The 14,597-nt window shown below is 40.3% G+C and overlaps 1 protein-coding gene across 7 annotated transcripts in view; it reads right to left on the bottom strand.

The window, feature by feature from the left end:
* The window catches only part of cita (citron rho-interacting serine/threonine kinase a), a 40,577-nt gene that overhangs the window by 25,021 nt on the left and 959 nt on the right, over positions 1-14,597 (bottom strand). For all 7 annotated transcript variants that reach the window (XM_051415440.1, XM_051415443.1, XM_051415442.1 and 4 more), the window contains exons 4-14: positions 14,143-14,318; positions 13,095-13,196; positions 10,532-10,674; positions 10,055-10,148; positions 9,762-9,968; positions 9,400-9,553; positions 7,742-7,931; positions 2,937-3,042; positions 2,269-2,412; positions 1,959-2,078; positions 364-534 (exon numbers count right to left, since the gene is read on the bottom strand). In XM_051415440.1, coding sequence (XP_051271400.1) covers positions 364-534; positions 1,959-2,078; positions 2,269-2,412; positions 2,937-3,042; positions 7,742-7,931; positions 9,400-9,553; positions 9,762-9,968; positions 10,055-10,148; positions 10,532-10,674; positions 13,095-13,196; positions 14,143-14,318 — 1,607 coding nt within the window. The remainder of the gene's footprint in view (positions 1-363; positions 535-1,958; positions 2,079-2,268; positions 2,413-2,936; positions 3,043-7,741; positions 7,932-9,399; positions 9,554-9,761; positions 9,969-10,054; positions 10,149-10,531; positions 10,675-13,094; positions 13,197-14,142; positions 14,319-14,597) is intronic.

Below are 14,597 nucleotides of genomic sequence, written 5' to 3'. Positions count from 1 at the left end.
GAGTAGCATAACACACAGTTGTGGCCTTTATTTATAGGTTCATGTAGAATAAGTTGTCATTTTATCTGGCTGGTTTTTGATGTTTTGAGTATGTAGATAACACAATGTTACAGTTGTAAGCTGACAGTAAAGACAGAAAAACAAACTAAATAACTTTTACTACATATTTGTTTCACAAAGATTTGAGTCAGGTTAGTGAACTGTGAGGTTTCCTTGCCACCTTTTTTTTCATTAAATATTTCTGCCAAGATTGCTGGTAAGACAACGAGTAATATGTTTCAGGGACAAAGAGTGAATTATCAGCATATTACTTAACGCACATTTACATTATATGACCTATAATCATGTCTGATGCAAACATACCTTCTGGATTCTCTGCTGGTATTCCACAGCTTTCCTTTTGAGCTCTTCACTTGTTTGCCTAGAGTCTCTAAGTTCAGCCTCATAGAGGTCGCTGCGGCGCCGGGCAGCTGACAGGTCCTCCTCCAGCTGCCTGATGGTCACCTGCATCTCCTCCAGCTGGGCATGGTACTCCTGAGTGCATAGACAGCACACAGTAGTCATCAGCATGGAAAAAACTGCACTCCACACAATGACTGTTCATGAACATATGAGGTTAAGTTCAGCACCACTTTGATCATTTTACATCCTTTATATAGCACTATATATCTAACATATAACACAGTGTTGTGTATTGGACTGAACTGCAGATTGCATTCCTTATAATTGATATATTAAGACTTCTTTAGGTGGGCTTTATGTATCTCTTGGAAAACATGTTTTTCTTTCTCAGTAATGGAAAACTACTAGTTTTAAAATATTTTTGAGGACGTAAGGAAACAAGATTGTACAACTCTTCAAGTAATAAGCCATTATTATGGTTATTTTCAAAATTTACAAAATGATTTATATTATTAACTCAGCAGTGTTTCAACATATTCCAACTTTCAGGAAGTTGGTATATCCAGTGTGTTATTTACTGTTCTATTTAGGCTTTTCCCATAAAAACAAAACAGCTAGCAGGTTTTTATGTGTGCGTTTTGACAAGATACAACAGCAAAGGAGGTTTGGCACAGCCTGCACAGAGGAGCTGAGCTCTGAGCACAGGCAACAATTGCTGCCAATGCTATACAGACAAAGATATACTTCACAGATCTGCTGACACTGTTTCATTGTGCAGTGATCTATAGAAACTGCAGTGCACTGCAGCAATGACCATTTATCACCAAAAGTGTCAAAATCAAAGATAACAACTCAAGGATTACCACTTTAAAGCTTTAGTTTGCAACTTTGCACTACAGAGACTTCCAAGTGCAAGGAAAAATAATTGCTTATGTCTATAAAAATCTTTGCAGAGACAACATGTTACACTGATATTGGTAACCACTTTGAATCGTCACTTCCTGTAAACTGAGACTTTCACCCAATTTAAATAAGGCTACTCAATTGGGTCTCAATATGATGGGTGCATTTGTTGTTTGTGTTTTTGCCCATTCAACTTTAATTTAAATCAGAAATGTTGATTTAAAAATTGTAAATGCTGCATGTCGTTCCCCAATCTTTTGAGTAATGATAAAAGTGTCCTGTACTTTTGAACCTCTCAGGGATTCTATCTGCAAGGATGACCTTTATGAGCGTTGAGGACAAGGGAGTCCTCAGAGGGGAAGCCCTGCCTGTGTAACAGGGGAGCACTGCAAAGAGAGTAATCACACTGTTGCTTCAGTTACTCCTTTATCAACTTTAATAAGATAAAGACAACACTGTTAAGTGGAAGAATCTCCTCAAATAAGAAGATGGCTTTGTGGATGCTGTATGAAGGCATTTTCCCCCTTTCACGACACATTTCTTAGTATAAATACCTTGAAGTGTTTATTAAAAAAAAAATCCAAATGCACCACATCATTATCGTGATGAGAAGGAGGAGACAGAGGACTGTGTGAATGAGAAGATTTACATACTTGCTCTTTAATTTCCTGCAGCTTGTTGCTCTGTTCGCGGATGTCGTGCAGCAGCTGCATGGCCTTGTCATCCTCTCTGGAGACCTCCACACGTGCCTCCTCCAAGCTTCGCTTTAGGCTCTGTAAACACATATGTGCACACAAACTCAAGGCTACTGTTGGTTCAGATCAATACTTATTTTTGAGATGTTGAAGATAGCGACAAGCAAGTACACCAATGTGTAAAAAAACACAATGTAAGAGCGTTAATATGTTTAAACATTTCTTTAAATTATGTACACACACGGACACAGTTGTTATTATGACTCACGCTGCACTCAGTAATGTAGGTGGCAAGGTCTTGCTCCAGAATGCTCCTCTGGGTCTCAGATGCCTTCAGCTCCACATCCTTCTGGTGGAGCACTGACTCCAGGTCAGTCATTTTACGCTGGAACCTGGAGATCTCCTGCTCCATCTGGATACACCAGAAGAAACAGCACAATTTCATTGCAGCTTTAGGTTGTTGGTTTTTTGTTTGTTACATTTGATGCTTTAAATGCAGCAGAAATGTAAAGGTATTTAAAGTGGTGATTGTCCACCGGCCATAGATTCTGATGATAGTTAAGATATTTGACCTATTATGTAACTCGCTTCAAGAAAATAACGTAGTTGTAATGTTGTACACACAACAAGATCAACTTGGCTTCTTACAGCAGCAGCAGACGCCTGCTTGATCTGTGTTAAGCCGGACAGCCAGAATAAACACAGGACGTCTGGTAATAAAACCCATGATGGAATAATTTTTTTCTCAAAACAAAATTCTACAATATGGAAATACAAAAATGCAATTGTACAGTTTCCAGTCAGCGTTCAGTGGTCTTACTCCAGTTATCTCTGGCTTGCTCGATGGAGCAGCGCTTGCATTTGAAAATTTAGAGTAACCTTTTTGTCAAAACGGCCGGTGATAAAATAGTGAAACATGAATAAAAAGAACATCACCTTGTGACATTTGTCTTGAGTTTCTTGTAGTTCTCTGCTTTTAAGGTGCAGTTTCTTTTCCATAGAGTTGGTCTTGGCAGGAGAGTTGAGGCCTGCAGACACTGACCTGAAGACAACATATATAGATGTTCTTTACTAGTATTTAAGCCAAACACAAATGCTACATTCCTCATCGACGTAGCACTTAAAACAAGACCAACATCAAAATACATGTCTTTCTTTTTTACTATACTTTGACTGTCATTGGGTAATGCAGAGAATATCAAAAATATCACATATCAGCTAACATCATCATATAACAGCAAGTCTCGACAGTATCGTAGCTGTAATTAAGCTGGCTGAAATGCAGACACAACACCCACACATCATAAATGAGCAACAGACACTGAGAGCATAAAAAAAAATGCATTGACTAATAGTTTCCTTTTTGAGAAAAGTACTCTGAAGAATATCTAGTCATAACAATAAGGCTACTGACAACAATTAGGATAACATTCAACAGAGCATTTTTGAAGTGAGAAAGAGCCAGGTATATTTTATTCATCGTGGTACATTCAGGAAGAAACAGACTACATGAGCAAAACAGCCATGTAGACCAGGGAATATTTGCTGTTTGCCTGACAAAATAATGTGACAGGAGAATTTGGGCTATGCCTATGGCTTGGGGTTGATTAACACAGAGCTCTGTAGTGAGTCTGATGCACTCATTTCTCTTGTTTATGTAAGGTGATGTCCTATTTTGTTTTCATTCTTTAGGAATAATTTAGAGCACAAAGTCAATTTTCACCTTTCCAGAGGAGGCAACTGTGAAATAGAAGTCTTCTAAATAAATGAATGGGTCTGTATGAATGAATTCACAAATACTGCAGAGGGATCTTTAATAAAGTTGACTCAGACTGAGTCACAGTGTTAAAAATAAGCACAAAGGCAAGCACTGCTCCCTTTGCCTCTCTGCATCAAGAAACATCCCCCTGAAATACACACACATATACTGTACATAGTGTGTATATACATGTAGAGAGAGAGAATATACAGAATTGTACACACATTTGGCTCATATCAACAACAAAAACACTCCAAGCTGTCTTTTTCACAGGAATCTAAATAAAAGACGTTCCTGCAAGCTAAATCTGTTGCAAATAAAAAATGTAATTCAAAATTCATAAAATTTTCCAGTGCCTAGTTGAACAGCTTTTGGGGGCTACTGTACAGATGAAATGACAATTTAAACGTCCTGGACTGATGTTTTGGAGGACCAGTGTGTAGGATTTGGTGGCATCTAGTGGCAACGTTGGAGATTGCAGTTGCATTTGAATACAGCTCAGCCTTTCAAGCATGTAGCAGAAACTACGTTGGCTCACAAACTCACAAAAGGACTCTAGAGTCAGAGTTTAATTTGTCTGTTCTGGGTAAGGCTGCTCAATTAATCGAAATTTGATCATGATTACGATTTTGGGGCCAAACGATTTTTTTTCCCATTTTCTGTTGTGCAACGTTGTATAGAAAAAAGCTGAGCCCCTGAATTGGGACACAGCCACAGTCTGCGTATTTCGCGCATGCGTATTTTTCGTCCCTCCCCCGCAGCAAGCACTGCACGTCATGCGCTCGGTATACTCGCCGTTCCCGACCTGTCGCGCGACAATGTGAAGTCACAGGAGCACCGTAACTATTTATACTTGCGCCGGTGGTCGCGACACTAGTTGCCGTCTTCTCCTGTCACGTTGTTTTCGTTTGAACAGGTAACCGGAGACTTACAAATGTTTATGGGGAAAGGAAAGTGTAACTGAGGACTTCCTTGCAAAATGTTTTTGACAAATGTCCAATAAATGCAGCATGTTTCTGAAGTTTGAAAAAATAATCGTTTGAATAATCATGATTTCAATTTTGACCCAAATAATCGTGACTATGATTTTTTCCATAATCGAGCAGCCCTAGTTCTGGGCTACTGTAGAAATATGATGGTTCAACATGGTGGCCACCAAAGAGGAAGACCCAATGGCTCTATGGTAATACAAACAAAGATTCTTATTTTCAGGTGATTATACACTAATAAAAACACACCTATGAATATTAATTATATTCCATTTCACCTACAATAGATCTTCCTAAATTTTACACACTGGACCTTTGATGCATTGAGTTGCAAATTTTTTACATTTAAATGTGTCTTTCTTAAAACTGTCAAATATGTGGTAAATTTTAACTGAGTATGGATGAATTTCTTCCTCACCTCTTCTACGGTTCCCCCACTGATAATAGTTTTACTGTTCTAAAAATCATGCAGGCAAAATAGAAAAGAAATGTTTTTACAAGAGAGAAAATACGAGAGGTCACTCTTTTCCTAACTAAGGAATGTGGTAGTTGTCATGTCTCCGTACAGGGGAAGGAAAATAAACGACTAGCCAGTGCAGACTGCATTATTGAAGAGAATCAAAGAGAGACGGGGGACTCTGAAAAAATATGCCAGTTAAACGTCCAGTGCAACATTTAGGAGGATCTATTGGCAGAAATAGAATATAATAATAACAACTAGTGTATAATCACCTGAATATAGGAATTGTTATGTTTTTGTTACCTTAGAATGAACCATTTTTATCTACGGACGCCACGGGTCTCCTTCCATGGAGTCTGCCATGTTGAAATGCCCCGTTTCTACAGTAGCTCACAAAGGACAAACCAAACACTGGCTCTAGATGGGGGCTACATGTGTTCTAACGTTTTTCCTCTACGTTTGGAAGCGGAGGGTTAAAACAAGGGGGCGTCGCTAAATCCTTGGATCTCTCTACCTTTAAAGGATTTGCAGTCCATTTTAATCCAAACAGTCTTAAAAAAAAAAAAAAGAATAATTTGAAAGAAACAAACAAAAAAAAAAACATACGGAAGTCATACCACCCTTGTCCTATGGGTGGCGCTAGAGGGAGGTCTGTGGGTCATTGTGTATTAAAAAGGGTTTACCGGCTGAAGAGTATAAATGGGCTCAGCAATTTTCACAACAATTTGGCCCTTTAGATTTTTTTTCTGTGTCCAAGTAGATTTTTGGCTTGATGGTGGCACTAGAAGAAATGTCAGAGTCATGACAAAGAATCAGCCTTCAAAGATCATGAATGTCCTCAGCAGATTTCCTGACAACTGGACCGTTAGTTGCTGAGATATCATGTCAAGGGGAAAGTCTGACCAGATGATGGCACCAGATGAAAAGTCAGTTGGTCACCCGAATTATTAGGAATTGTCCTCTGGGGACTATGAATATCCATACAGTGGCCATCTGGCCTATCCATTCATGGCAATCTGGTCAGTAGTTATCAAGATTTCCTGCTCTTGACCAAAGTGTTGACTGACCAGAAAGACAGACCATCTGACACAAAAACCAAAGATATACTCACAATTTGTAAAGAATTTTGTGTACACACACCTCCTTGGCGTATACTACCTCATAATTTGGCAAAGAAGGCAGATATTTGAGGATTTTTTGGATGAAACAAAAGACAGAACTTTATGAGCCTACATTCAAGCCACCTTGCAAAGATGATTTACTGACACTAAACCACAGATAGCTTATTTTAAAATAGAGGTAAGCTCTTAGGGAGATATTGCTGTTTTTACTAATAAGGAATCAGACAGACAAGTTTACGCAAAATGAAAAAAAAAAGAACAGCAGGAACCCCAAAACACATGATTAGCAATTCATTATGATCTGGGTTCATTCAGTCCTCCTTCCTTTTTGGGATTGTAATGAAAAATGTGTAGACGCATATGCATGCACCGACACACAAATTTGACACATTCTATGAGCTCCTCTTAGTCAAATGCAGCAAAGAAAATGACTGGATTCAGTTAAAAACCATGAGCAGATGACTGATGGTGTAACAGCAAGGGACAGAGACATTAGAAGAGGGAGAAAAAAAGAGGAGGAGATGAGACGGGTAAAGATGGGGGTGGGGACTGAAAAAGAAAAAAAAAAACCATCACGGTAGTAACCATAGAAATAGATTCTCTCCCCCAATCTGAGCTCTCATCCTTTTCCCTGTCTAAACGCTTTTTCTTCCCTTTCTGTTGCTGCTGCTGTCATGATCCGCAGTCTCCAGGACCATTAACCTGCTAGAGCACTGCCATGGGGCTACAGAAATGAAACCCATCCTCTTGCATTATTATCAGAGGTTAAGAAGCCAAACACCATTAGGGATAATTACAGTCCCAAAACCCATGCTATAAAAGTCAGAAGCCCATTATGCTGCACAGTAACAGAGAAAGCACAATAACAGCAGCAAGGGTGGGAGTGTGTCTATGTCTGGGGTTCCACCTCTCAGCAAACCTCATTGACACACTCAGCCGCATACCAATCAGCGCCAATGGCAAGATAATGCCAGCTCACATCCTCTGGTCCATTCATTTGATCTATCTATGCATCGGATCAACTACGTGTGATCCCAAAGCACAAAATCGGGAACCAGAAGAGGAGAGCACCAGAAAACAGGGAGATTCCTCCCCTCCCTCGTTCCTTGTCTGACACAGCATATGGCCAAACCCATTTTGGCCCCAACAGGCATAACACTAATGACAGGGACACAACACCAACTGCCCAGGGCATCACGCTAGGTCACCTGAAACAAGGCTACCTGGAATTTGCTGCTGTGGTAATGAGGAGTCTAATGGCACAACAGCAGCCAATGGTAGCATGGGGTCTTTAACCGACAAAGGTGTGTTACAGAGGTGTATGCAGGAGGTCTCTGCATTGACTACAGGAAAAAAGAGGGGTCATCTTTGAAAATAAGCCAAACAATGCCTTGTAAACAGGTAGCACTCACTCAGTTTTGGCCAATGTTGTCAACGCTCTGCTGAAGAACCAGCCTAGAAAGGGCAGATCCTGGCCCTGGAAGCCCGCTGGCAGAGCTCCTCGCTGGGCTGCTGAGGCTGGCCGGGGGGCTGCCTGCTCCGGCTCCTCAAAATTAGAGGTGTCATCTTCAGCGTGCAACGCAGGAACAAAAGGCGGGAGAACTGCAGGAGAAAGGATGAGAGGAGGAAGTAAGAGAAGGCAAGGAAAAAAGGATGCAGCGACGGACAAAGTAGTAAAAAAGAAAAAAAAATTGAAAAAAGAAAAAAAAACACAACAAGGAGAAAGGGGAGAGAAAGGAAGGGAGGAGGAACGGAGCAGAGCGGTGGGAGCCTAGAGTGCGGTAAGTCGCGCGTTGATGCACATGCTGCCTCTCTGTCCCTCCCTCCCTCCTCTCCTCTGTCTCATATACACATGCTCACTCGCTCTCCCTCACTGCAGCAGAGCAAGCTAATCAGCTGGAGCCAAAGCTGAAGCATAAAAAGCTCTATCTGTGTCCAGTTATCAATACACCAAGTCTGTGTTTTCAATACAAACATTCTTGCATCTGATTATTTTTCATATATTGTATTTGATATTTATTACTCAGACTATCAATTAATACAATTGATCTTCAGAGAAAAAAATTAATAAATCAATAAATCTTCTCTTCAACACACAGTCACAAAAAGCTCCTGCATTTCAAAAACTGTATCATAGCCTGCTGGTGATCATGAGGATTTTGAGCAAACAGCTAGATTAATTAATATTCAGCGCTGATAGGAACATTATCACTGGAAAACAGCTCAGAGGGAATGACCAGCATAGCAATGTTTGATAATCGTTTCAGAATCACAAAAAGGAGGGGATTTGGTTTGTTCATCTGAAGACGCAAGATATTCTGCACAGCAAAATAAACACTTATCACCCCTGCAGCTATACACATTGAATCACAGAACCACTGTAGAGCACTGGTTCGTTAATGTGACCATGCTTCACGGAAAATATCCATTAATGTGAATGTTATGGGAGTGTTTTCCCAGAGCTGGTCAGGTGAACATGTCAAACTCCTCGTCATTCAGTCTGAGATTTGATGGCTACAATGACGTCCAACAAACGCACATGTATTTCCGCCACAGAGAGCGTGTCTGGTGTCGCTAGCGTAAAAGATTTGTGCTGCGTCTGTTGAGAAGCAGATGAGTTGCAGATATTTACTCTGTCTGCCTCGCTTCTTGTCTCTGCCTCCCTCCCATTCTCTTCCTCAGGAAAGAGCTGGCCTACTGCCAACGGCACACCGAATCTCATTATTTTACGACCGACAAAACCACTGGCAACGCAATTGCTGTTTGTTGTCTATGCGCAACCACACACACACACACACACACACACACACACACACACACACACACACACACACACACACACACACACACACACACACACACACACACACACACACACACACACACACACACACACACACACACAAAAAGCACACTTATGTATATTATAAACAACATTAGTATTTGACAACTAGTCATATTTCATCTGTCCAGTGACGTGATTACAGCAACATTGTGTGATTTCAAGCCACATTGAGCATTTTCTGGAAAGACAGAAGAACAGAGTCTCAAGGGAGAGGAATCTCCTTACCTTGTCTTAAGTTGTTCCAGTCTACACTGGAGAAGAAAGAGTGACAGCGGAGTCCCTGGAAACCCAGTCGCTCTTTGGCTCCACACAGCAATCTCTGCAGCAGGTCTACAAACTGCTTACTGGCCCGCGGCTGCTCCGGAAACTTAAGGAAACGCTGGGGGCAAACAACACGGACAAAGATTCATTTCATAACAGAGACTGATCAGATATTACTACAGGTAAATCAGACTGCATATTTCCATTGCAGTATACTGGGAATGGTAAGTGGACCTGTCTTCATACATCTGGAATTCTAATTTACAGACAATTACAGATCAGTTAATGATCAATGTCAGCCACAGCTGAAGTGACAGTCTATGCACCTGAAAGTTGAGGATATTGTGGATTGTCTTGGTAGAAGTGCCTTCAGAAAAAGGGGACTTGGCATAGATCATCTCATAGGCGATGACCCCAAGAGACCACCAGTCACACTCAACCCCGTAGGTACTGTGAGTGCCCCCATTCATGGCTGCCAGGACCTCCGGGGAAAGGAAGTCCTGGGTCCCGATAGGCACTGTGGGAGCTGCCACCTGGAACCACATTAATAAAACACGATGATGTTACCGTCAAGCATTACTGAAGTTAATACATAGAGCAAACTCGGTAATCTACTTACTGTTTTGTTAGCAGTCAGCCTGGCAGCTGATCCAAAGTCTGCCAGCTTAATGTGACCAGTCCGATCGATGAGAACATTCTCTGGTTTGACATCTCTGCAAGTGGAGAGTTTAGAAGGGATTTGATACTGCTTTTACAGAGCTGTTTGTTGCCTGAGTACTGTAATATGTCTGCCGCTATGATGATAATGGAATACATTTGTAAACTCCAGCAATGTTTTTGTATTACATAACATCACACTCAGTGCTCTAGGTTAAATTACAATGCTACATTTTTCAGGTCCAGTTAATGTTTTCCTGAATTATGAGCATTTGGCCTTCAAGTAAAAACAAAAGGCAAACAAAGAATGGTATGTAGTGAAAATGTAAGAGTACAAGTACCAACTTAAGGTCTCTTTCCTTAATTGTGTCGTTCCTTAAAACCTTAAAAAATGCCTACCTCATTATTGAGAGGTTGGGTTCAGTAGCTGGTGTCTTACCTGTGGACATAGCCCAGCTGGTGGACAGCATGAATGGCCTCTACCAGCTCAGCCAAATAGAACTGAGCCATGGACTCATCAAACTGATCCTCATATCGGTTTAGCAGGGACATCAGATCGCCGCCTGGCAAGTACTCCATCGCCTGAAGACACATTTGTATGCTGTCAGATACTGACACTATAAAACTATAGCCAGCACCTAGAATTTAAATGAATGTTTGTTTGAATATGATTAAAATTAACAGATATCACATGCTGTTGAAACATTTATGAATGCCCATAAATAAGAGCTATATTTAGAAAGAAAAACAAAGCAAGGAGTGTAGGAGCATGTGTGTTTTAGCTCTGACCAAAGCTCTATTCAGCTTAAGCTTATAGGGTTGCTCTCCTCATTATAGATTCACAGGATACTGTTGCAGATTTATCTCTGAATCTGCACAGACTGGTCTTCAATAGCTAAAAATACACATACACCAACAATAACTGCATTAGCCTTGTATATCTGTGATCACAGGTTAAAACAAGACATGTTTACAGTCAAAGCAACATGCCACAACAACAACAAAAAAAGATACCTCAATAAGCATCTTCAAAGTTTAGACACACAAATCAACCATGGTCATGTTTGACTCAAGTCTGCATACTGAGATGAAAGGCATTGGTCAGGCTGATCTGAGCTATATGGTGGCAGCCATACAGCCATAACAGGCGAGAGCCTCTGGTGCATGAATGGTCGGCGAGTCTGAATGAACGGGAGCATTCTCCAGTGTTACCTAGCAACAGGGAGACTGGGTGCCTCTCTGACACACGGATAAAGATGGATGCTTTGTATTTTCCTCCATGCTCAGTTAGGGAGCAGGGTGAGACAGAGGGGGAGTGAAAAGAGAGGAGGAGGAGGAAGAATGGAGACATACATACAGGGGGCATGTGGGGAGGTATAAGGAGAGGGAGAGCGAAAGAAAAACAAAGGGCAGTATACAGTATATGGCTTGTCTAGGCAGGAAATGCTATTTGCAACACCTTAAGCCGGTCTAACAAGTCGTCACAGAAAATATATTCTTTGTGAGGTTAACATCCTTCTTGATGATTACACTGGACACTTTCTTTGAGGACAAAATTGACACGATGCTTCACGGCTAAAGATTAGGCTATAATGGGGTATGTTTAAGCATATCTTTAACCAGAGACAAATGAGAAGATTGTGTATTAATTCTATATATCCACATTAAATTCAGTGACCGGGGGGGGTTCTTATAGGTGAAACACAGGAAGCTTGAGGTAACACTGATCTCAGCTCTTGACTGGAATATTTTTCTCACTTTTTTGCAGTCGCAGTTTCTGGAATGTGACGTTGTGATTTTAGTGGCAGTTAGGTACTAAATCACAGCTCAAAGATTTCACACAGCACCTCAGAGGCCCTGCTCAATGGAGTTGCCAGCACTGAATAATGACGCTAATCTTAACAAAACCCTGGTGACTCTTGGCTCTACCGGTGGCTAGCCTGCAAGCTAACATCATAACACCACAACACTTTGAAGTTGCTGGAAGGTGATTTTTTTCCTCTTTTGAAAGAGGCTAACTATTCCTCCCTGCCCATACTTCAAAGCATTTCCTCTAGATACAAGTTGTTCATTTCATTGCTCACTTCAGATCTTTCCACGTTTGGGAAACCACAGCTGTAAAAGAAAATGAAAAAAAAAAACAACAACAAAAAAAACCCATACACCTTCCAATACAGCTGTCGTGTACACTGCTTTATACATATATAAAAGCTATGTTGTGCATAAAACATGAATAGGAATTCATGATTTGTTTTCACTTTTGAAGGAAATCTGCCTTTTCTCCCTGCTTCTAGTTTAGGAGTATAAATAAACACATCCAGACTATTCTTCTCACCTAACTGTGGATTTGATGGCAAACAAGGACATTGCCCTACAAATGCTGGAAGAATATATTAAACATATATGAAGACATTAAGGAGTATAAAATGACTTCAATAACTATCAACCAATGTAAGAATATACCAAATAACATTAACAGTCACCACTGGGAAAGGCTCAGTGGATCATTCCTTGCCACTGCTGCTACACAGGTCTCAGCTCAGTTAAATAACAATTCATATAAACGTTGACATTAAAAACAGTCACCTTTGTAAAATGTTACACTCTGTGTAAAGAGCACCTAGAAAATAACATAATGGATATTTATTTAATCTCCTATTATAAACAATATGAAACCATAACATTGTTGGTTCTACTGTGAGTGAATTCATCTTTTTGATCTCTCTAATATTTTTTTCAGTTCATATTAAAAGACTACCTCCAGACTGATACTACAGCATAAAAGGCCTACACTGTGACCCTAGGTATTAAAATGTATATTACTCCCAACAAGTCCTACACAGTGTGTGTCATTTGCTTGGCATTTTTATTACCCCATTACTCCCCTCCGACCTATGGCCGTTTGCAAAAGACCCTTAAAACATTCTTCTGACAAGGAGAAATTGATGTAAAATATTAATTTCAGTTCATCCTCAAGATCAGAAGAAACCCTGCAGCCTCACCAGGTAGACATGTTCTTTATCCTGGAAGGCATACAGAAGCTGTGGGATCCAGGGACTGCTGTTCAGTGAAAGGATCCTCCGCTCCTCTTCATGAAAAACCATCTGGAGACCAATTGAAACAGTATATAATCAGTATATCTACATGAAACAAATGCAACAGCAGTGCTACACAAATTGCTACTGTGTACCGGCCACATAAACTCATCTGTCTTAAACACTTCAACCATCTTAATGCTCATATCAAACATTTTGAAGAATAAGAATTCCTGCCCTCCTTTCCTAGCTTCAGTTCACGTTGCTAGTTTTATACGTGGGGTGTAATTTAAAAAAAAATGCAAAGTAGTCACAGGAGGCATGAACATAACATTTCATGTTCATACAAGTTGTTCATTGTATCGCTCACTTCAGACTCCTGTCGCAGCTCATGTACTATTCTGACTCAGATCTGTTCTATTAGTCACATGCCAGAGTGCACAGCTGTGAAATAATGTACCCAGATTGTGTTTCAACCCTACAGCGCCCTCCAGTGGCCCTTTTCAGGCTGCAATTTTGGAACACCAAAGTAGATTAATACACAGTACAATGATCACAAGGAGGATACTGCAAAAATTAAAAACACAACACTTTTGTAAAACTTTTTGAGATAAAAATGAAGTTGTGCTTTTCTTTTGAATTGATCTTCTTATTTAGGTTTATATTGTCATTTTTCTTCAGTGATGAACCTTTCTTATCCCTAAATCATAACTTTCAGCAGCATCTGAGCTTGGCTTTAGCTTGGTTGAAAGAAATGCTCAGACAGACATTTTGATTCTTAAGAGCAGGAAAAGCACAGGTGTTACTATCAACATTGGCGTAAACAGCATGTACGATGTCAGTGCCCTGAAAATGAAGCAGCTAAATGAAATTCACCCATGTTTACATTTCTTATGTTCACCAGTGTTTTTCCAACTGTGACATATAAAAATGGCATCCATATAAAAAGACAGAAAACAATTTAACATTTATTGTCTATATTTTACTACTACTCTGTTAAAGTATTTCAACTTACATTTTCTTGAGTGCGTAAAACGCTCTTGTTCATGACTTTCAGCGCACAGACATCCCCAGTGGCCTTCTCCCGGACCACTTGGACTTCAGCAAAACGACCACGACCCACCACTGCACGCACATCAAAGTCATCAAGCCAAGGCTGCAGGGTCCGCAGCTCTGAGACCACTTCAGAAACTGATTCACAAGACACACACACACACACACACACACACACACACACACACACACACACACACACACACACACACACACACAGGTTTAACATCCATGGTTTCTGATAAAGTGAAACAAACTTTTAGGATGTAAAATGTGAAAACATACCACAAATACAAGCCCTTATTCTATTATAGATATTCACTTACATGCACATATTACTTCTGGTATCAGTATTAAATAAATTATTTTAAAACCTGAGAGGTGCTGAAAAGAACATACCAATGTTGTTTTTATGGC

The sequence above is a fragment of the Dicentrarchus labrax genome, unplaced genomic scaffold (genome assembly GCF_905237075.1).
Source record: "Dicentrarchus labrax unplaced genomic scaffold, dlabrax2021, whole genome shotgun sequence".
Classification (NCBI taxonomy): domain Eukaryota; kingdom Metazoa; phylum Chordata; class Actinopteri; family Moronidae; genus Dicentrarchus; species Dicentrarchus labrax.
Note: the sequence above shows the minus strand (reverse complement) of the source record. Positions and strands in the feature narration are given on the sequence as shown.